This window comes from Leptonychotes weddellii, chromosome 1 (genome assembly GCF_054177405.1).
Source record: "Leptonychotes weddellii isolate Sample4059 chromosome 1, ASM5417740v2, whole genome shotgun sequence".
Classification (NCBI taxonomy): Eukaryota; Metazoa; Chordata; class Mammalia; order Carnivora; family Phocidae; genus Leptonychotes; species Leptonychotes weddellii.
This window is the reverse complement of record NC_138369.1, coordinates 118,345,289-118,368,923: the sequence shown is the minus strand read 5'-3', so window position 1 is coordinate 118,368,923 and position 23,635 is coordinate 118,345,289. Positions and strand designations below refer to the sequence as shown.

Below are 23,635 nucleotides of genomic sequence, written 5' to 3'. Positions count from 1 at the left end.
TCCCTCAAGACTGTATGAGGATTCCATTTTTTTTTTAAAGATTTTATTTATTTATTCATGAGAGACAGAGAGAGAGAGAGACAGAGGCAGAGGGAGAAGCAGGCTCCCCGCGGAGCAGGGAGCCCGATGCGGGACTTGATCCCAGGACCCTGGGATCATGACCTGAGCCGAAGGCAGACGCTTAACCGACTGAGCCACCCAGGCGTCCCGAGGATTCCATTTTTTTTAAAGATTTTATTTATTTGAGAGAGAGGGAGAGACGGGATAGTGAGAGAGAGCAGAAGCGGGGAGGAGAGGGAGAAGCAGGCTCCTGCTGAGCAGGGAGCCCGATGTGGGGCTCAATCCCAGGATCCTGGGATCATGACCTGAGCTGAAGGCAGATGCTCAACCAACTGAGTCACCCAAGCACCCCAGGATTCCATTTATTGCCTGTCTTTTTTTTCCTAATATATCAGTGACTACATATTTTTTGTCTTTATTGTGGTAAAATATACAAACATAAAATTTATCATTTTAGCTGGTAAGTGTACAATTCGGTGGCATTAAGTACATTCACAATGTTGTGCAGCCATCACCACCATCCATTTCCAGACTTTTTTCATCATCCCAAATAGAAACACTGTACCCACTAAATCATTTCCCATTTCTCCTTTCCCTTAACCCCTGGTGACCACTGTTCTATTTCTGTCTCTGAGTTTGCCTATATCTCATATAAGTGGAATTATAAAATGCCTTTTTTGTGCCTGGCTTCTTTCGCTTAGCATACTGTTTTTAAGGTTCATCCATATTGTAGCATGTATCAGAACTTATTTTTTTATTTTTTTAAGGCTTAATCGTTTTACATTGTATGTTTACACCACATTTTGTTCATCTATCTGTCAATGAGTATTTGGGTTTCAGTCTTTGGCTGTTATGAATTATGCTCCTACAAACATTCGTGTACAAGTCTCATTTTGAGTCCCTTCTTTCAGTTCTTTGGGGTATATAGTTAGAGGTGGAATTGTTGGATCATACAATAATTCTATGTTTAATTTTTGAGGAACTGCCAAACTGTTTTTTAGAGTAGCTGTACCATTTTACATTCTTACCAGCAAGGCCCAAGAGTTTCAGTTTCTCTCACATATTCTTGCCAATTCTGATTTCCCTTTTTTTTTTTTTAGCCATCCTAATGTATGTCAAGTTTTGACGTGCATTTCCCTAGTGACTTAGTAATGCTAAACATCTTTTTGTGTGCAATTGTCCATTCATTCTTTTTTTGAGAGAGCAGGAGGGGAGGTTGGAGGGAGAGAGAGAATCTTAAGCAGGCTCCATGGAGCCTGATGCGGGGCTCAGTTTCACAACCCTGAGATCATGACCTGAGCCGAAATCAAGAGTCTGGATACTTAACTGACTGAGCCACCCAGGCACCCCTGTCCATTCATTCTTATTTGGAGAAATGTCCGTTTAAATCCTTTGCCTGTTTTTTTGAGTTGTCTTTTTATTGAGTTGTAGGAGTTCTTTATATATTCTGGATCCTAGATCTTTATTAGGTATATGATTTGCAGATATTTTTCCCTATTCTATGAGTTGTCTTATCACTTTGTTAAAAGTATTCTTTGAAGCCCAAGTGTTGTTTTTATTTTTTTAAAGATTTTATTTATTTATTTGACAGAGAGCGAGAGGAGGAACACAAGCAGGGGGAGTGGGAGAGGGAGAAGCAGGCTTCCTGCTGAGCAGGGAGCTCGACGTGGGACTCGATCCCAGGACCCTGGGATCATGACCTGAGCCGAAGGCAGACGCTTAACGACTGAACCACCCAGGCGCCCAAGCTCAAATGTTTTTAAGTTTTCTTTAGTTTTAATCAAAATATAATTGACACAATATTACACTAGTTTTAGGTGTACAACATAGTGATTTGACAACTCTATACCTTATGCTATGACAAATGTTTTTAATGTTGATGAAATCCATTTCATGTATTTTTTTTTAAAGATTATATTTATTTATTTTGACAGAGCACAAGCAGGGGGGAGCAGTAGAGGGAGAGGGAGAAGCAGGCTCCCCACCAAGCAGGGAGCCCGACGCGGGGCTCTATCTCAGGACTCTGGGATCATGACCTGAGCTGAAGGCAGATGCTTAACCATCTGAGCCACCCAGGCGCCCCTATTTCATGTATTTTTTTATTTCGTGCTTTAATTAAAGTGTCACATCAAGAAAATAGTGACCTAATCCAGCATCACAAGAATTTGTACCTGTGTTTTCTTCAGAGCGTTTTGTAGTTGTAGCTCTTACATTTAGGCCTTTGGTTCATTTTGAGTTAATGTTTGTAATTGGTTTGAGGTAGGATCCAAATTCATTCTTTTGTGGATGGATATCCACTTGTCCCAGCACCGTTTGTTGAGAAGACCATTCTTTCCGTATTGATTTTGTCTTGGGACCACAGTAAAAAAAAAAGTTGACCATAAATGTATGGATATACTTCTGGACTCTCAGTTCTGTTCCATTGATCTGTATGTCTATTCAGCCCATACCGTCTTGATTACCATATCTTTGTAAGTTTTCAAACTGGGAATAGTGAGCCTTCCCAGTTTATTAATAGGGAGTATTACATTGGTTATATGTTGAACCAGTTTTGCATTCTTGAGATAAATTCCACTTGTTTATTATTTATAATCCTTCTTATGTACTGCTAGGTTTGGTTTGTTAGTATTTCCTGAAGGTTTTTCCATCTGTGTTCATAAGGAACTATTACATTGACCATCATATGTTGAATCAATTTTGCAATCTTGGGATAAATTATACTTGGTCATGGTTTGTAATTCTTTATATGCTGCTGGATTTGGTTTGCTAGTATTAGGAATTTTTCTATCCATGTTCATAAAAGATATTGGTAGTTTTCTTGTGATGTCTTTGGTTTTGATATCAAGGTAATATTGGCAGCATAGAATGAGTTGGGAAATGTTTTTTCCTCTTCTCTTTTTTGGAAGCATTTGAAAAGGATTGGTGTTAATTCTCATTTATCTTTGCTAGAATTTGCCAGTTGTAATAAATTGAATAGTGTCCCCATAAAATTCATGTCCGTCCAGAAATTCAGTGTTATTTTATTTGAAATAGGGTCTTTGCAGATGTAAATGGTTACAGTGAGATCGTACTAAATTAAGATGGGCCCTAAACCCAATTGTTTGTGTCCTTATAACAAGAGAAGACAAGACGTACAGAAAAGAAGGTCATGTGGGGCGCCTGTTAAGTGCCTGCCTTTGGCACAGGTCATGGTCCCAGGGTCCTGGGATTGAGCCCCGCATCGGGCTCCTTGCTCCACGGGAGGCCTGCTTCTCCCTCTCCCACTCCCCCTGCTTGTGTTCCCTCTCTCGCTGTGTCTCTCTCGGTCAAATAAATAAATACAATCTTTAAAAAAAAAAAAAAAGGTCATGTGAAGAGATGGAGGCAGAGATTGGAGTGATGCATCAGTAAGCTAAATAATGCCAAGAATAGCCAAGAGCCACCAGAAGCTAGGATGAAGGAAGAAAGGAGTCTTCCCTAGAGTCTTCAGAAAGAAGTTTGGCCTAGCAACAACTTGATTGCAGACTTCAAGCCTCCAGAACTTTAAGAGAATACATGTCTGTGGTTTTAAGTCACCAAGTGTGTGATAATTTATTATAGCAGCCCTAGGGAAGTAATAAACCGGTAAAGCCATCTAGCCATGGGCTTTTCTTTGTGAGAAGTTTCTTTTAATTATAAATTCAATCTCTATTTCTTATAGGCCCATTCAGACTTTCTATTTCTTGAGTAGTTTCAGTAGTTTGTGTCTTTCTAGGAATTTGTCAATTTCATCGAAGTTCTCCTTTGTTGGTATACAGTTGTTCATAGTATTCTCTTATAATCCTTTTTATTTCCGTAAGCTCAGTAGTAGCATTCTGCTTTCATTCCTAATTTTAGTAACTTGAGGTGTTTTTTTTTCTTTGTCACACTCCCTAAAGGTTTGTCAATTTTGTTGGTCATGTCAAATAACCAACTTTTGGTTTCATTGATTTTTTTTTTTTTAATTTTTCTATTCCTTCATCCAAACATTTTGCTTGCTTTGTATTTGCTTTTTTTTTTATTTTTCTAGTTTCTTAAGGTGGAAGGTTAGATTATTGATTTGAAATCTTTATTCTTTTTTAATGCAACATTCACAGCACTACTTTTGCTGTACTCTGTAAGTTTTAGTATTGTTTTAGCAGCTTGGGTTGTCATAACAAAATGCCATAGTCTGGCTGGCTTAAACAACAGAAAATTATTTTCTCAAAATTTGGGAGGGTAGAACTCCAAGATCAAGGTGCCATCATGGTTGGATTCTGGTGAGAACTCTCTTCTCTCTTCTGGCACCTTCTTGCTGTGTCATATGGCAGGGGGGAGAGAGCAAGAGCAAGCTCTTTGGTATCTCTCTTATATGGAAACTGATCCCATCATGGGGGCCCCCACCCTCATGACCTCATCTAAATCTAAATACCTCCCAAAGACTCCATCCCCCAAAACCATCACATTAGGGCTTAAATATATGAATCTTAGTGGAACATAATCCAGTTATATTTTTGTTTTCATTCATTTCAAAGTACTTTCTAATTTCCCACTTGATTTCTTATTTGGCCTACTGGTTATTTAGGAGTGTGTTAATTTCCACATATTTATGACTTCTCCCAATGTATTACTGATTTGTAATTTCATTCCATTGTGGTCAGAGAACATACTTTGTATAATTTCAGTGTTTTAAAATTTTTTGAGATTTGCTTTGTGGCTGAACATATGGTCTCTCCTGGATACTATTGCATGTGCTCTTGAAAAGAGTATATTATTTGTGGTTTTTCTTAAGATTTTGTTTTTTTAAAAGATTTTATTTATTCACTTGAGAGAGAGAGAGGAAGTACAAGTTGGGGGAGAGGCAGACTCCCTGCCCAACACAGGGCTTTATCCCAGGACCCAGAAATCATGACCTGAGCTGAAGGCAGATGCTTAACCAGCTGAGCCACGAAGGTGCCACTTAAGATTGGATTTTTGAGTAATCTCCACACCCAACGTGGCACACAAACCCAAGATCAAGAGTCACATGCTCTACTGACTGAGCCAGCTGGGTGTCCCAAGAATGTATTGTCTTGTTGTTGAGTGTTTTGTTTTTTTTTTAAGTAGGCTTCCCGCCCAGTGTGGAGTCCAGCGCGGGGCTTGAACTTACCATCCTGAGATCAAGACCTGAGCTGAGATCAAGAGTCAGATGCTTAAGCGAGTGAGCCATGCAGGCGCCCCTGTTGAGTGTTTTATAGATGTCTGTCAGGCCTAGCTGGTTTATAGTGTTGTTCAAGTCTTGTTTCCTTGCTGATCATCTACTCTGTTATTGCAAATAAGGTATTGAAGTCTCCAACTATTGTTGAACTGTTTATTTCTCCCTTTAGTTCAGTTTTTGCTTTATATATATTGGGATTCTATTGTTAGGAGCATGTATGTTTATAATAGCTGTATTGATATATCAAGATGTTATATCTTTTATCATTATATAATGTCCTTCTTTGTGTCTAGTAACAAATATTGTCTTAAAGTCTATTTTTTCTTGTTATGCTTATGGTATACAAGATTCCAGCAATATATTGAGGTTTTATAAGCTCCTGTGGACATCTCATTCCTTAGCTTTTCCTTTTAAGATTTTTGGTCTCTTATTTACTCCAAATATTATCCACCACCTTAGGCAGCCATGAACTTAAAACACCTTCCTGTAATTATTTTTGACAAATGCCCCCTGGGAAAAGGAATTTTGCACTTGAGGTTCCAGTCAGGTCAAATATAGACAGCCTTGCAAATGGGGTCTTGCAGGGAACTATTATTCCCTCCCTATTATCAGATAGGTCAGATGATAACAATTCTTTGGGAATGAGGTTTTGAAAGAGTTCCAGCTCCCTGTGCTCTCTCTCGTGGTTGTGAGGCTGCATGGGAAATGTGGATTGTTTTCATAGCTTTTAGCTTCAACTTGTAGCTGGAAAGTAAGGGATGGGACCAGGGCAAGTTAAAATGCCCAAAATTTGCTGTTCCTATTGAAATTCACCTTTTTTCTTAAATGCTGAGTTGCTGCAAGCTTTTAACTAGTTTCCAGAATTCTGAAAAAGTTGATTCTGACAGTTTTGGCCAGTTTTTTCATTGCCTTTGAAGGAGAGAATTTTTCAAGGTCCTTACTTCGTTATTCTCACTAATGTAATCCATTGCATCCCTTTTGGTAAAGGTAGGTGTTGAGGCAACAGCAGACTTCCCAAATCAGCAGTGTCAAGCCTGTCCAAGAGTTTACTGAGTCAGGAGGAGGTAACACTTCTAAGTGGAGAAACAAGCAAAGACCTTAAGCAGTTCTACCTCTCAAAGGAAGAGGAGGAGGAGGGAACCATGATTTGAGTTTCTGCATACTAGGTGCATGTAGTATTTTGTTTAAGCCTCACTACAACTTTTATAAGATATGGAAGTATTACCTTCATTTTACAAATGAGGTAACTAAAGTGAAGGGGATGAAATGCTGCAGACCACAAAGCTACTAAGTGGCATACCTAGGATTCAGACCAGAAAAGGCCATTCCCTACTTTATTTCTCATTTTTAGGTTTTCATTGTGTGACTGCTGCATTTAATTGTGCTTTCTCATTTAATCAGCACTCGGCTCTTAAAGGGCGGTTTTATTACGCCTATTTTACAGAAGAGGAAACTGAGGCTGAGGGGTTAGGCTTCTTGCCTGGGTTATAGTGTAGGACAGAGTCAGTTCTGCTGGGCTCCTTTACCCATACCGTTAGACAGTGTGCAGTGCTGCTTCCAACCCAGGATTACCACATATCCTCTCCTGTTCACTGGCTTCTGGGGACCAACCATGCATGCTGTTTCCTAGATAAGGAGCCCTTTGTCAGGTCTGAAGTCTTAGAGAGACCAAGGTCAAAAGTAATCCTGTTGGCTATCCATGTCTTTGTGTATAGTAGAAAGAGCCCTAGATTAGGAATTCTGGCTTGGCCACTGAATTTGGCTCTGAAAATTTGTATCTCAGTTTTCTCATCTGTAATTTTTGAAAAATGGGATATGTGTGGAGGAAAATAACTGCATTTTACTTTTGTAATTTCTTTTTAATTTGTGAGTGTATTACAGTGATTTGTGTGTATAATTTGGGTATGTATGTTCAGTTGTTCACTGACGGGATTCTTAACCATAGATCAGAGGTCTCTGAAGTGAGGGGTTTAACTACAATGTGTTCCAGTGCCAATATTCTGTCATGATTCACCAAAAAATGCCTCTTACAATTTGGTTGAAAACTTGGTGATGTTAACTCTTTGGTTACTGTTAACCTTGATATCTTTGGTTATCTTACCCTTTTTCAAGTCTTTTCCCTAGTTGTAATCTCTTCAGCCAGAGACACTCTCTACTTCTGTGCAGTGCTGTGGTGCTTGCAATTTCCAGAAGTGTATGCTGTATGTCGCTGGTTTCAGAAAGTAGCCTGCGGAACCCACAGGGTAGTTGTTGCCATTTTCCAGCCTAGCAGGCAGGATCAGGGGCCCCATCTTGCTTTCCTTGCGTTGTACCGCACTTGGAGCGAACTGTATAGCCTTGATTATCTTTGTGATCATGGAAGCCTGGGGCCAGACCATTCTTGGGTCTTCTTTATGCCAAAATACCAATCACCATGTCCAGCAACCTCTAGACCTCAGAGAATTCTCTGGGTAATAAAGATGTGTAACTCTTCTAAAAAGAAACTAAGAAAACCCGAGCAACACTAATCACTGCTCACTTCCTTAGGATAAACCCTCTGAGATCCGTTCCTCCATCTGAGGAGGCTCCACCCTTCCTTTGCCCACTCTCCCTGCCCAGGGTTTCAGACTCCTCATGGGGAGGTTTACATGGTACTCTTACTTGCCTTGCTTGTGACCTCTTTTCCTCATCCTTTAATGAATACTGTTCTCCTCACCATCTTTGAAAGTGTTTTGACACACCACCAGTTGTAAGATACAGCCTGATTACAGATACTAAAATGGAGAAAATGTCTTAGAATCTCTGAAAAATGGTAGATAGCTTCCTTCCTTGCCTAACGCTGAAATGGGAGAGCAAACACTGCAGAGACTAGTAATGACAAAGTATAGCTGAGAGCCTTACAGAGTGAGCAAATATAGAAGCCAAAGGTAACTCCAAGATGTAGCAGCTGGTGGGGATTATACAATATCTTCTAAAATAGATCCTCTTACCAGAATGTTGCTGGAATTAGTGCTTACCGTCATTGAAGAAGTTGAAAGGGCTAATTGCCTATTGCTGAAAGAAACTGGAGGAATGAATGTTTAAATTCCTTTAATTCAAGTAGATGAGTGCCTACTACATGGGCAAGGAGTCGTGGTACCCTAAAATTAGTGTGTTTTTAAAGTTTGTAGTTTTTAAGAAAAACTTAATTTTTCACGAAAATGTGACTGAGTAGTTAACTCTATCATTAAATAATAAACCTACTCAATTTAGTGGTAGTTCTAGCAACATCAGTTCTTGCAGAAAAATGAAACAGTCACCCAATTCCCACATGAAAACAGTTTCAAAAGCAGTTGGAAAATTCTTACAGGTTATTCCTGACTTCTTATCTAACAAGTATTTTTCTCAGACAAGTGGATCTTCATTTACCCAGATGATACATAGATGTTTCCATAAGTTTAAGAAGTATATTATTCCCTGTGAAAAAAGAAGCATATTATATAATATAGCTTTTCTGGTCTTGGCCAAAGAACCCAATTCTGTATATTACTTGTCTCTGGCTTGACCATTTTCAAACAATAAGTATAGATCTGATCATTGTTTATTGAGAAGAGTAAATTGTTCCATAGAAGTAAAATATGGATCTAAGTGAAGGAAGTCAGCTTCTAGAGCATTTGCAGTTTCCCAGGAATTTTCTGACTGTACCAGTGCATATAGTTTGATACTTACTTTCTTTTAAAGATTTTATTTATTTGAGAGAGAGAGAATGAGAGAGCATGAGAGGGGAGAGGGTCAGAGGGAGAAGCCGACTCCCCACTGAGCAGGGAGCCCAACGCAGGACTCGATCCCGGGACTCCAGGATCATGACCTAAGCCAAAGGCCAGTGCTTAACCAACTGAGCCACCTAGGCGCCCCTAGTTTGATACTTAAAAACATTGATTTCACTTACTTTCCTTAACTTGCCCTCCCTCACCCCCCTCCCCAGTGTATAATACTCGTAAATAATTGTGGTAGAAAATCTTATTCAGGTGGACTTTCAATCAGACTTTCTTTGTTCCTGTTTTTAACCTCCCTAAATTATATATCTTTATTTTGTAGGTATCATAGCGGCAAATGTTTTTGTATTCTGTTTATGGAGAGTACCTTCTCTACAGCGGACAATGATCAGATATTTCACATCTAACCCAGCCTCAAGTAAGTCTACTTATGACTTTATTTTGATGTAGAGGTAATATGAAAGAAATATGCTTTGTTATTGAAATGCTATAAAAAGGATGAGTTACTTGTCAACAATTATAAGCAAAATCCAGAAGATAGACTGTAAGCTCCTTGAGGAAAGGGACCTCATCTCTCTTAGTCTTATGTCCCAGGTACTTAAAATGTGCCTTGCACATAGTAGATATGTTGACCCAAGATCCATGATCACTACAAGTTTACTCTTGGAGGATACTGTTATATACAACTTCATATCTGTAATTGAAATAATTTACTAATTCTTTTTTCTAAGTAACTTTTGCCGTAAGGACAAGTTGCTTTCATTGAACTGAGAATTTTTATTGGTGCTTACTAAGTAGAAGAAATTTAAGAGAATTTTTCACCACCTTGAAAAATACTATGATAAACCATCTTATTTAAACTTTTTAATTTGCTCTTTTTGTTTCCTATTTTTAGTTTTTTGTAATAGTAATGAAAAAAATCTAAAAAATCTAAAACAGATCATTTTTAGATCATGGCTGTGTGTCCTGTGATTACCAGACTGTTTTTCTTTCTCTTGTAGAGGTCCTTTGTTCTCCAATGTTGCTGTCAACATTCAGTCATTTCTCCTTGTTTCACATGGCTGCAAATATGTATGTTTTGTGGAGCTTCTCCTCCAGCATAGTGAACATTCTGGGCCAGGAGCAGTTCATGGCAGTTTACTTATCTGCAGGTAATAAGCTTTAATCTGGGGATCTTTCAGAGTATAAACACTTCCACCTATCTGGAGAAGGAAGGAAGGGAATGATTATAGCCATATTCTACACATGAAGATTGTAATAGAGAATTGTACAAACTGTCTATAGAGAAGGATACCACAGACCGATGGGGTTATCTTTTCTGCTTCTCATTTTGCTGGTTTCTTCTTAGATTATTTAGTATGTTTAGTTTTAACTCAGGATAGACAGGAGTTTAGTGTAGAATTTAAGAATGTAATTTTTATCTCGTTAGGCTTTGGTTTCTTTAGCTCAGGTCCACCATTTTATAAATAGGTGCTTCCCAGACTTCCTGGCTGTCTCAATCATCTGGATCTTTGTTAAATAACCTTAAGCTCATTTACCACAGTGTGTTCAGTTTCCAGAAAGCTTTAGATCAGAACTTTGTAATATTGTCAAGAATGAGTTTATATTCTATCTTTGCTGCAAGCATATATCTTAGTCTGGAATCACTCCAGTCGGTCCTGGAGATAACATCATTTCCTTATTTCAAGTAGGAAATGGTAGTAGTGGATTCCAGGTTCCTAGATGCTACTAAACTGGCAAGTGGTCAGTTAAATTTTACCTCTCTGTTTGCAGAATGTACTTAATTAAAAACCACACAGCATAAAAATTCATTTCTGAAATCCCTTTTTTTAAAATTTTTTGAAAAAATGGGCGCCTGGGTGGCTCAGTTGGTTAAGCGACTGCCTTCGGCTCAGGTCATGATCCTGGAGTCCCTGGATCGAGTCCCGCATCGGGCTCCCTGCTCGGCAGGGAGTCTGCTTCTCCCTCTGACCCTCCCCCCTCTCATGTGCTTGCTCTCTCTCATTCTCTCTCTCTCAAATAAATTAAAAAAAAAAAAAATCTTTAAAAAAATAAAATTTTTAAAAAAAATTTAGTTTATTTTTTTAATAATCTCTATACCCAAAAAAACAACTCACAACCCTGAGATCAAGAGTTACATGCTCTCCCAGCTGAGCCAGCCAGGCGCCCCTAAAAATCCCTTCATTTAAAAACAGTATACTTGGGGGTACCTGGGTGGGTCAGTCATTAAGCGTCTGCCTTCGGCTCAGGTCATGATCCCAGGGTCCTGGGATCGAGCCCCGCATCGGGTTCCCTGCTCAGCGGGAAGCCTGCTTCTCCCTCTCTCACTCCTCCTGCTTGTGTTCCCTCTCTCGCTGTCTCTCTGTCAAATAAATAAAATTTAAAAAATAATAATAATAAAAATAAAAACAGTATATTGGGGCACCTGAGTGGCTCAATTGGTTAAGCGCCTGCCTTCAGCTTAGGTCATGATTCTGGAGTCCTGGGATCAAGCCCTGTGGCAGGGAGTTTCCTTCCCTCCCTCTCCCTCTGCTTCCCTCCCTCCCCTCTGTGCCTCCCCCCGCCCATGCTCTCTCCCCCACTCATGCACTCTCACAAATAAATAAAATCTTTTAAAAAATAAAAAACAGTATATCTGGGAATCATACTGTAGTGTGAAAAAAAGCACTTGAGAGCCTGAAGTCAGAAGACCTAGTTTTATTAGATCCTATTTCTGCTACTCGCTGTGTGATGTTGCAGAAAAGACTATACACCTCTCTGAGGATAATGATACTCTCTCATGACAAGGGGTTGTAGAAAGGATTAAATAGAAGCGTCTACCACAAGGCCCAGAATGGGTGCTGATTTTAATCAGTTTTAATCAAATATCCATGCATCTGGTCCCTCAAAACTAGAAACTGAGCAACATCTTTGGCCTGTGACAGAAGTGTATAGTTCTTTCCCCAAGCACTAGTTGTATTGTTGTAGGTACAAACGGGTCTTTTTCAGGTGCCATTAATTCCTGCTCTCTAGGAAGTTGTTTTAAAAATGAGCCATATTCAGCTTAGATAACATTGGAGCCAAAGGGACTTGTAAAAGATCATCTAGTCTAGATCTGCAGCAGAGTCACTTGGCAAGCTGAGTAAAATATAGATTCCCTGGTCCCACTCCAGAGAATCTGATTTTAGTGTTTGGAGTGTAGCCCAGAGGATTCCCAGACAGTTGGTGGGTTTGGAACTAGTCTCTTTCATGTTATAGATGAGAAAAATGAGAACTGAGAAGTAAAGTGAATGACCTTATGTCATTCAGTAAGTAAGTTGTACAGTTGGTCAAACTTTTTCTTACAAATATCTGAAGTGATAGGTATTCATGCCTGCACGTTGTACTGACCCAGGCAGAAATCCGACACTGTTAGTCTCTGTGGGGTGGAGATCAGAAATGGAAACCATTTTTATACTTCACTAAAATTATCAAAATGTGACTTATTTCCCAGGTGTTATTTCCAATTTTGTCAGTTATGTATGTAAAGTCGCCACAGGAAGATATGGACCATCACTTGGTGCAGTAAGTATTTCTAATGTAAATTTTCTTAATTTAGTTTTTAACTTCATTTTGACATAATTTTAGGCTTACAGAAAAGTTGCATAATTATTACAATGACTTCTATATACCCTTTACCCTACTGTTAAGTACAGAACCACAGTAAAATTATTAAAGCCAGGAAATTAACATTTGAAACAATACTACTAACTAATCTGTATCTAATTTAGAATTCATACGTTTGTAGAGCCTTGTAAACTCCAGGCCATAGCTTTTAACTGTTGGTCATTTATATATACTTACTGGAAAAGTACAAATCAAGAGTAGTCAGAACAGTTGGATGTCCAATCCCCAAAACCAGAGAGCCTAATCTAGCATTGGAAAATTGAAAATAATTACAGATTTGATTCTGGTACTATATCCTTCTGTTTAGTCACTATTTGAGTGTCTGCTACGCAGATTAGACTAGTAGGTACTGTACTAGAGACTGGGGATACAGCCAGTGAGCAAGATGATCACAATTCCGGTCTTTAGGCGTTATGTTCTGGATGCTTAAAAACAAAAATACAAAAAACAAAAAAGTGCAAATGTGTTTTTTGAGTTTAATGGCAGATTTCTAGGCATATAGAAATCTTTGCATAACATTTTTTTAAAGACTACACATTCATTTTGTACGTATTTAAGTGCAAATCACTTAAATGCATTCATATAGGGGATTTCATATTTAAAGAAACTTCTTGAAGGTTCATTTTTAGAAAAATAATTCTTACGTAATCATCCCATAATGTGTGTGTTCCTCAGATTTGTGTGTACTTAATTTCTCAGTGAGACCTAGATCTTCTCCTATCACCTACTTGATTTCTTAAGCACCCCTTTTTCCCTGCATGGAATGTTTTATATATAAAATTTGGTGCTGGTATAATTTACATATTTCAAATCCTATCCTTTACCTCAGTCACCAACTAAGCATCTGTTATGTGAAGGCAGTGAAGACCACTGGGGTGAATCATAAATGGACTCTGACTTTGGTTGGGGAAAAAACATTATACACACCAAAAGGGCTGAGTGATCTCTAGAGGAGTTTGGGTGTCCTCAGAGTGAGGAGACATTTCTCATTAACTGAGGGGATCTGGGAGGGCTTTTTTTTTTTTTTTTTTTAAGATTTATTTATTTACTTTGGAAAAAGAGAGCAAGGGGGGCGGAGGGGGAGAATCCTCAAGCAGACTTTTTAGTGAGTGCAAAGCCTGACACGGGCTTAATCCCACAACCCCAAGATCATGACTTGAGCTGAAATCAAGAGTCGGGTGCCCAACTAACTCAGCCACCCAGGTGCCCCGGGAGGGCATTTTGATGTGCCCTCAGACAAGTGTTATTCTCATTTTACAAATAAGAAACTGAAATCCAAGATGAAAAGAGTGTGGCATATGATATTTGGAATTAGACTGGTTTGAATTCCAGGTCTGTCACTTACTTGTGAACTTGTGATTTCTAGAACATATATTACTGAACCTCTTTGAACTTCAGCTTCTCTATATAAAACGGGGATAACACCTCTCTTTTGGATCTTCAGTGCAGGTGTGTTTAGAATGCTTAGCATAATAAGGAGCATGTACTAAGAATTGTGGAGTTCCTGTTAGTCATCAAAATTCTGTAGAGCTCTTCATCTAAAACTAATGATGTAATGTATGGGGATTAACATAAGAATAAAAAAAAATTCTGTAGAGCCATGTCAGGATAAAATTATTGTCCCCAGTAATTAAAGAAAACAAAATCGCCAGGAATAATGGCATTTTTAATGAGAAAGCTGGAAAAAAAATACTATTGACAAAGTTTTGTTTTGTCAATTAACATATTGGCACTAGGGAGCAAGAATACTGACTGCATTTTGGTAAGGGTTTTGTTTAGCTAGAGCTCTGTGTGTTCTGAATCTCACTTAAAAATTGTTTTTTAGTAGTTATTGGTAGGAAGCTTTTCTCTAGTGTGCTTTTCAAAAGTTTATTGTCTGTGAAATGTGACCCTTAATCTTGAGATGGCAAATATCAATAAAATGTTCGTTGTAGGAAACAGCATTTGTTAAAATTTTAGAGGAATTTTTTTTACTTGATGTTATAGCTTATCACAGGCCAAATTTGCTCACCAACATTATGATAACTTACTGTAACTTCATTGATTAAAGTATCACTGATTTAATCTGTATATAAAGTGAATTCTCTGCTAAATTAGGAAAGTATCTAGTCTCTTCCTACAGGGTTGCAAGTAAAATAAAATGGTCACTAGAACAGATTTGGAATTCCATTTTGATTTGTTTGTAGTGTTTGGAGTGTATCTCTTTGTATAACTTTCTTAGTGGCTGCTCTAGGTATTGCAACATATATACATGACTATGTATACACACACACACACACACACACACACATCACTTATCACAGTGTGCTGGTGGTGGTTGAGTGAAGTAAACCTTACCTCCATTTTCATCCCTGTATCTTCCTCAAATTATAATTGCCTTAAATATTTCCTCTGCGTACATTTAGAATATTGGCCACTGTTGTTGTTATATGTGCTTCAACCACTAAGCATCATTTAGAAAATTCCAAGGGAGGAGAAAACTACTGTATTTATGCATAATTTTTACTTTTTCCATTGTTCTTCTGCCCTGATGTTTCAAGATTTCTTCCATCTATCATTTTCTTTTTATTGAAGGAATTTCCTTTAGCCAATCTTTTAGGTAGGTCTGCTAGTGATAAATTCTCTTAGGTTTTTCTTTGAGAATGTCTGCCCCTTCATTTCTGAAGGATATTTTCACTGGATAAAAAATTCCAGGCTGACATTTCTTTTGGCACACGAAAAATATTGTGCCACTTCTTTTTGGCCTCCACAGTCTCTGAAGAGAAATCCTTTGTTGTTCAAATAGCTTTTTGCCTATAGGTAAGATGTTGCTGATCTCTTTGAAGATTTTTTTCTTTGTCTTGAGTTTTCAGAAGTTTGACCCTGTCTTATCATGGATATCTTTGTGTTAATCTTGTTTGGGGTTTGCTTAGCTTCTTGAATCTAGAGTTTGTCTTTTGGAAATTTTCAGCCATTACTATTTCAAATACTTTTTCATCCTCACTCTTCCTCCCTCCTCTGGAACTCTGATGACATGATGTTAGATCACTTATAATTTCATGGGTCCCTGAAATTTGGTTAATTTTTTTCAGTCTTGTCTTTCTGTTGTCCAGACTGGGTAATTGCTATTCTGTTTCAAGTTCACTAATTATTTTCTTTGTCCTTTCCATTCTGCCTTAGCCCATTGATTGTTTTTATTTAGGGTACTATATTTTTCAGTTCTAAAGTTTACATTGTTCATGGTGTCTTCTGTTTCTTTGAGCTTTTCTATTTCTGTGCTATTTTTCACTCATTTCAAGCATGTTTGTAATTGCTCATTAAAGCGTTTTTATAATTGCTGTTTAAAAATGTTTGTCAGACAGGGCGCCTGAGTGGCTCAGTCGGTTGGGCAGCTGACTCTTGTTTTGGCTCAGGTCATGATCTCATGGGATGGGATCAAGCCCCGAGTGGCTCTGCGCTCAGCGGGGAGTCTGCTTGAGATCCTCTTCCTTTGCCACCCCCCGCCCACCCCTGCTTGCACGCTCGCATGCTCTCTCTCTCTCTCAAATAAATTCTTAAAAAAAACCAAAATGTTTGTCAGACAATATCTGTATCATCTTGTTGGGGTCTCTTGTCTTTTCTCATTCAACTTGAGATTTTTCTGGTTCTTGGTATGGTGAGTGATTTTTAAATGAAACCTGAACATTGGATATTATGAGACTTTGAATCTTACTTAAATCTATTGTTTTATCAGGCTGCCCCCTGACACTGCTCTGATGAGGGGAAGGGATGTGTTGACCATTAGTGTCTGGTGAGGTGGAAGTAGTCCAGGTTTCCTACTCAGCCTCCTTTGACACCTAGGGGATAGGGCTCTTGTTACTAAAGGGCAGGACTGGGAGTTCTGGGAGTTCAGTCTCCTTGTAGACCTCTCCTGGCTAGGAGGAACAGGGCCTTGTTACTGCTGCCCACATGACTTCCACTGACACTACCCTGTCGACAGTATTAGGATGCCGGGTTGCAGTCTGCAAGGGTAGAAGTCTAGGCTCTCCCCTCAGCCTTTGTTGATGGGGACTGGGCCGCAGCTAGTTCTTTTGTTTGGCTGGTGTAGAGTGGTTATTATCTAAAAGTTGATTGTCTTGCTAGGCTACCCTTTCTTGGTCCTTTGGCTACAGAGAGCATTTTAGGGTGTGGGGATGGACCCATTTTGTCTCAGTTCTTTGATGTTTCCAGGTGATGAGATTCTCCAGAGCCAAGTCTGAGTTATGTGAGGCCAAAACCCACGGGACTCACCACTGTGTCATTCCTTGGATCCCAGGGTTCCTTGCTGGTCTGCTTTCTTCTCTCAGCCTTTTAGAGTCTTCTTAGTTTTACATGTTTGTTTTACATGTAATGCCAGGGTTTTTAGCTGTACTCACTAGCTTGTGGAAACACAAAGCCCCTTAGAGCAAATTCATTTAAAATTCATCGTGCAAAAAAAGTCACACATGTGAACAATGATATGTTATGAAGATTATATGGATAAAGAATTATTTATGAAAATTTACTTATGAAACAAAAAATTATATGCACATCTTAATTGCAAGTACATAATCAGTGTACGTTTTACATTTAAGTCTGTGTTTCACTTTGAAAAGAACTGCAAAAGACTCTTGAACCACAGTCACCAGTTTTTAACATTTTGCCACATTTCACTACCATTTTCTCTATATATACACATACTATTTTTTCTGAACTGTTTGCAAGTAGGTTGCATATATCATGCCCTTTTACCCCTAAATACTTCAGTGTATATTTCTAAGAATATGAATATTCTTGTATCTTTCCACAGTTCAGTTATCAAATTCAGGAAATTTAGTATTGATACAATACTTTAACTTCATTTATAGAACATATTCCAGTCTCTGTCAGTTGTCCCAGTAATGTCTAGTAGCTATTTTTTCCCCCTCTAAGATCATGTATTGCATTTAGTGGTTATGTCGCTCTGGTCTTCTAAAAGCTGGAACATTTCCTTCCGCAGCCCTTTTTTTTTTTTTTTTAATTGAAGTATAATTGACATAACATAGTAGTTTCAGTGTACAACATAATGATTTGATATTTGTATATATTGCAAAATGATCACCACAGTAATTCTAGTTAACATAGTTAAGAGTAAGTCTGTTACCATTTATAGTTACACATATTTTTCCTTGCCATAAGAACTTTTAACATCTGTTCTCTCAGTAACTTTCACATATGCAACACAGTAATATTAACTGTGGTTGCCATGCTGTACATTACATCCCCATGACTTACCTCTTTTATAATTGGAAGTTTGTACCCTTTGACCCCCTTCACCCATTTTGGCTCTCCACATCCCAGACTCTGGCAGCCACCAGTCTGTTCTCTCCATACATGAGCTTGCTTTTTGTTTTTTTAAGATTCCATACATAAGTGAAATCATACAGTATTTTTCTTTCTCTGGCTTATTTCACTTAACATAATGCCCTTAAGGTCAATCCATGTTGTCACAAATGGCAAGGTTTCCTTCCTTCCTTCCTTCCTTCCTTCCTTCCTTCCTTCATGATTTTGTTATTTTAGAGAGAGCGTGCACGAGTAAGGGGAGGGGCAGAGCAGAGGGAGAGTGAGAGAATCCCAAGCAGATTCCATGCTAAGCCCAGAGCCCAGCACAGGGCTCAATCTCACAACCCTGAGATCATGACCCAAGCTGAAATCATGAGTCAGACGCCCAACTGACCAAGCCACCCAGGCACCCCAAGATTTCCTTCTTTTTAATGGTTGAATAATGTGTGTGTGTGTGTGTGTGTGTACACACCACGTTTTCTTCATCGATGGACACTTAGGTTGTTTCCCTATCTTAGCTATTGTAAATAACTCTAGTATGAACATGGGGATGCATATACCTTTTTGAGTTAGTGTCTCTGGATAAATACCCAGAAGTGGAGTTATTAGATCATATGAAAATTCTGTTTTTAATTTTTTTAAACATTTTTTAAACGATTTAATTAATAATTTATTGAGACAGAGAGTGCACGAGCAAGGGGAGGGGCAAAGGGAGAGAGAGAGAGAGAGAGAGAATCTTAAGCAGACTCTGTGCTAAGCACGGAGCCCATAATGGGCTTGATCTCCAGACCCTGAGATCATGACCTGAGCTGAAATCAAGAGTCAGATGACCAACTGACTGAGCCACCCAGGTGCCCTTCTGTTTTTAATTTTTTGAGGAACTTCCATGCTGTTTTCCGTAGTGGTTGCACCAATTTACAGTCCCATCAGTGGTGCATGAGGTTTCCTTTTTCTCCACATCCTTGTCAACACTTACTATTTTCTTTTTGATAATAGCCATTCTAACAAGTGTGAGGTGACACCTCATTGTGATTTTGATTTGCATTTCCCTGATGATTAGTGATATTGAGCACCTTTTCATGTGTCTGCTGACCATCTAAATGTCGTCTTTGGAAAAATGTCTGCAGATCTGCCCTTTTTAAATTGGATCGTGTTTTTTTGCTATTGAGTTACATGAATTCTTTATTTCAGAAATTAATCCCTTACCAGATATAATTTGCAAATATTTTCTCCCATTTGGAAGGTTGCCTTTCCATTTTGTTGATAGTTTCCTTTGCTGTACAGAAGGTTTTGGGTTTGTTGTAGTCCTACTTGTTGCTTTTGGTCAGCTTTTTTTTTTTTTTTTCCATGTCATTAACAGTTTTGAACAATACAGGTCAGTTATTTAATAGAATGTCCATCAGTTGTGTGTGTCTGTTTCCTCATGATGAGATGCTGATGGTGTGTTTTTTGGTTGGAATGCTACACGAGTGGTGTTAGGCCCTTGGGTACCACAACTGGAGACACATAATGCCCATTTGCCCCTTATTGTCCATTTATTGACTGGTTGTTATCCAGCTTCTCTACTGTAAAGCTACTGTTTACCTTTTAAAATTAATGTGTAATTTGTGAGAAGGTGCTTTTGGGATTTATGTAAGTATCAGGATCTCTTGTTTGTCACCCTCCTCACCCCCCTTAAATAGCATCCATTGATTATTCTGCCTTGAATCAGTTTTTGCTCTGATGGTTGTTAAAAGAGTGAAGATGTACATCTCATTAGCTTTTCCTAATGTTAACATCTTCCATAACCATAACTTACCAAACTAAAAAATTAACATTGGTAAAGCATTGTTAAACTGCAGACTATATTTGGATTTCCAATTTTCCCACGATGTTCTTTTTTTTTGTTCCAGGATACTACATTGCATTTAATTATCATGTCTTTTTAGTATCCTCCAGTCTGTGATGGTTTCTCGGTCTTTCCTTGTCTTTCATGACCTTGATACTTTTGAAGAATAGTGGGAATATATTTTGTAGAATGTCCCTCATGGAAATTTTATTATTATTTATTATATTTATTTTTTATTTTTTTAAAGACTTTTAAGTAATCTCTACACCCAACATGGGCTTGAACTCAACCCTAAGATTGAGTCACATGCTCTACCAACTGAGTGAGCCAGGTGCCCCAGAGTTGTATTATTTTTAATAAGTGACTAGAACTGAGAACTTTGGCAGAAGAAGAGTGAAGTTAAAGCGCTGGCCTCCTTTGCTCTCTCCTTGGCCTCCAGCTGCACTCAGCTTCTTTGCATTTTTCCCCTTCACTGTACTCTTTGATCTTCAGGCTTGGTTCAAGCTGGTTTTCTGCCTGGAACACTCTTCTCATCTCCTCCCCTTCTAAAGATTGGCCAATGCCTGGTAACGCTTCCATGCAAAATTTGATGTCACTTACGACCCCTGAGCTTACATCAGCTCTCCCTTCCACGTGCTGCCATAGTATGCCCTACTTCCCCATCATAGCTGATCATATTTTGTTTTTACTTCTGCTCCTCTGTAAGCTCCATTAAGGAAGGGACTGCTGGTTTTGTTCCCCTCTATACCCCCACCATCTAACATAGTGCCTGATACAAAGTAGGCCTCAAGTATTTGGATGAATGATTATTGTGAGATTTAATGTGAACTAGGGATTATGATCTAATTTCTCAAGTATTCTACCATTTAGAGGAAGTGGGAACATGTCTACCATTAAGAGTTTAGTTAAATTAGCATTATTTATCCAGAAGATATTTCATAGCCATTATACATTTAAGTTATGAAGATTATATAGCAACCGGGAAAAACACATGATTTAAAAAAAATACAGCCATTATAATTTCAACTACAACAAGAATTTCAACTATAACAAGAAATGGTTGACTTATTGATCATAAGCTTGTGACATTTAGGGTTTTGTTTTTGTTTTTTGTTTTTGTTTTTAAAGTAAACTCTAGGCCCAACCTGGGGCTTGAACTCACGACCCTGAGATCAAGAGTTGCATGCTTTACTGACTGAGCCAGCCCCAGGCACCCTGACATTTAGATTTTTATTCTCTAATATGAGGTTGTTGGGAGAAGTGCTTCTCAGGCAGGCAGATGCATGTGTGTCCCTGGGAGGATGCTGTGACGGGTGGGTCATGCAGAGCCACGGGATAGACATGGCATGCTTTCCTGGAGCAGAACATTTGCTCAAAGGTTTTAAAGAAAATGGTTAGTTTTATTATGAAGTAGGGTGCAAATTTCATGTGATTTTTTTTTTTTTTTTTTTTTAAGATAAAGCATTATACTTGGAAGAAGTTCATGCATGTGGGTTTCTTTGGGCAAATTCATGTCACACTCTGGGTGAAGTGGCTTTGTGGAAATTTAAGAATTTCTTTTTAGTCATTAAATGAAACCCTGAAGTTCATTAAGCACTCACATGCTGGTGGTTGTACATCTCGTTCTGTCCAGATGGTTACCGTGCAGTGGACTTGCAGCCCCTTTGCCTGGTATTTTCTACGTTAATAACTGAAAGCTTTTAAGCTTTGTGCTCACCCTAGAAATGTGTGGCTTATAAATTTTGTGGAAAAAGCATTACTATAGTCACTGCACACTTGCACATTGAGAGTTTCACGTGTTCGCGTGTGTTCATTTGCAGTCAGGCGCGATCATGACCGTGCTTGCTGCTGTCTGCACGAAGATCCCGGAAGGGAGGCTCGCCATTATCTTCCTTCCAATGTTCACATTCACAGCAGGGAATGTGAGTATGTTTATGAAGTGAAGTACTGGGGACAGTAGTGATATTTTTACATTAACTGAATTCTTGCCCTTAAATTAGAAATGTCAATGCTGGAGGAATCAAAGTTGTACCAGTTCTGTTCTCTTTTGCTGGCTTTCAGGCCCTAAAAGCCATTATTGCCATGGATACAGCAGGAATGGTCCTGGGATGGAAATTTTTTGATCATGCGGCACATCTTGGGGGAGCGCTCTTTGGAATGTAAGTTTGAGCATAACTGATTGCTACGCTGCCTTCTTGGGTCCTCTCCCCCCGCCCACCTTAGGAAGGCAGAGCTAGGCCGTTAACTCTGGGATGGGAGCAGGGGTAGTTGGGGGGGGGGGGGCGAGAAAACGTGCACATGGTTGGCTTTGGCCTGGCCCAGTTTCACCACGTGAGGTGGAAGGGGAAGAAGAGCAGTCCTGCCCCAGCCTCAGTCATTTGTAGAGATGCTGTGCCTTTACCCTACCGTTCACCTCCGCTCACCGCAACTCGGGAGCTGTCAGGGTTCCTGGCTCCTATTGGGATACCGTTCCCCACCCACAGTGTGCACTGCCCTCTCCTTTCCCTGCTCTCTCCTGCCACCACTCACCTCCCACCTCGCTGTCACCAGTGCTGGGCAGACACAGAGTGGACACTCTGCCTGGGACAAGTGTCCAGGTGTGTGCTATCTGAATAAATGGAGGCTGGGGATCATAAACCAGTGTTGACCACTTACTGGGCATCTGTTAGGTGGCAGGCTTTGAGCTAGTGGTTTCCATTCTACTCTTATTACTTCAATTTTACTGATGGGGAGACAGGCTCAGAAGTGATCTTCCCCAGGTCAGACAGCTAGGAGCAGAGCAAAGATTTAAACCCAGATCCAAAGTCCTTCCCACCTCCATCACACCATATTGAGTACAATAGCATAGTGTTCACAAGATCTTCCGTTTGTGCGTCACACAATGGTATTTTGCCTAAAACGTAGTAGCGCTGGGGCGACTCTGTCACAACTTCCTCAGGACTCTTGGAGCCTGTCTGACCATGAGAGTCCCTTCAACAGAGTCATTGTCTATATGATGTACTGGATCCCCTGTTGGACTATCTTTTCCTGCATAAATGTTGCTTTTTGTGGCACTTACTTGGTTTTTACTTTGTTTCATGACAATGGAAAACTGAAGTTTTTTAATTAAAAAAAGAAGAAAAATCTATTCTAAGTGGAGCAGTTTTGCCCAGTAGGCGGTGGAACTAAATGCCATTATGCCATTTATAATTTTCAGTGATGATTAAAGAATCGCATATGTGAGTTCTGGCTTTAACAGCAGCACATTATAAATAGTAGAAACTGACCTGATATTACAGCGTGAGAAACAAAGACTTAGGAAAAAGGGTTCTGTTTTATGAACTCTAAATGTATCTCTCTGGATCCTCCCATGGCTACTTAAAGGATCTTCTCCCCAGCAGGTTTTTATTCTTCTGAACTATAATTAGATGACCTTTTCCATTCTGAAAATAATTGGATCAAATGTATTTTAAAGTACAGGATCTGAAAGGCAAAGGAATCCTTTGTCTTTGCTGTTTCTAATTTCAACTCCTTTCATTTACTCGATCTCAGTCATATCCAAAATTCATCTTTTCCAACATCTTTAATTCAATTAATAAAGCTAAAGATTTAGAAATCGGTACTGATGGTCAAGATTCCATTAGTGTCCTCCTGCATATTTCCTTGACTCTGTGTCGCTCACCTTGTACTTTTGCAGTAGTAATCACTAACATATATTGAATATTTGCTGTGTGCCCAAGCGAAGAACTGATTTAATACTCTTAGATCCTGGGCGCCTGGGTGGCTCAGTTGGTTAAGCGACTGCCTTTGGCTCAGGTCATGATCCTGGAGTCCCGGGATCGAGTCCCGCATCGGGCTCCCTGCTCAGCGGGGAGTCTGCTTCTCCCTCTGACCCTCACCCCTCTCATGCTCTCTCTC

The 23,635-nt window shown here is 39.2% G+C and overlaps 1 protein-coding gene across 2 annotated transcripts in view; it reads left to right on the top strand.

Annotated features, from left to right (window-relative positions):
- PARL (presenilin associated rhomboid like) overlaps window positions 1-23,635 on the top strand; it is a 47,170-nt gene that overhangs the window by 22,016 nt on the left and 1,519 nt on the right. Inside the window, exons 5-9 of one of the 2 annotated variants that reach the window (XM_081830432.1) lie at window positions 9,290-9,385; window positions 9,969-10,118; window positions 12,440-12,510; window positions 21,559-21,660; window positions 21,800-21,897. In XM_081830432.1, coding sequence (XP_081686558.1) covers window positions 9,290-9,385; window positions 9,969-10,118; window positions 12,440-12,510; window positions 21,559-21,660; window positions 21,800-21,897 — 517 coding nt within the window. The remainder of the gene's footprint in view (window positions 1-9,289; window positions 9,386-9,968; window positions 10,119-12,439; window positions 12,511-21,558; window positions 21,661-21,799; window positions 21,898-23,635) is intronic. The other variant, XM_081830438.1, reaches the window with a different exon arrangement.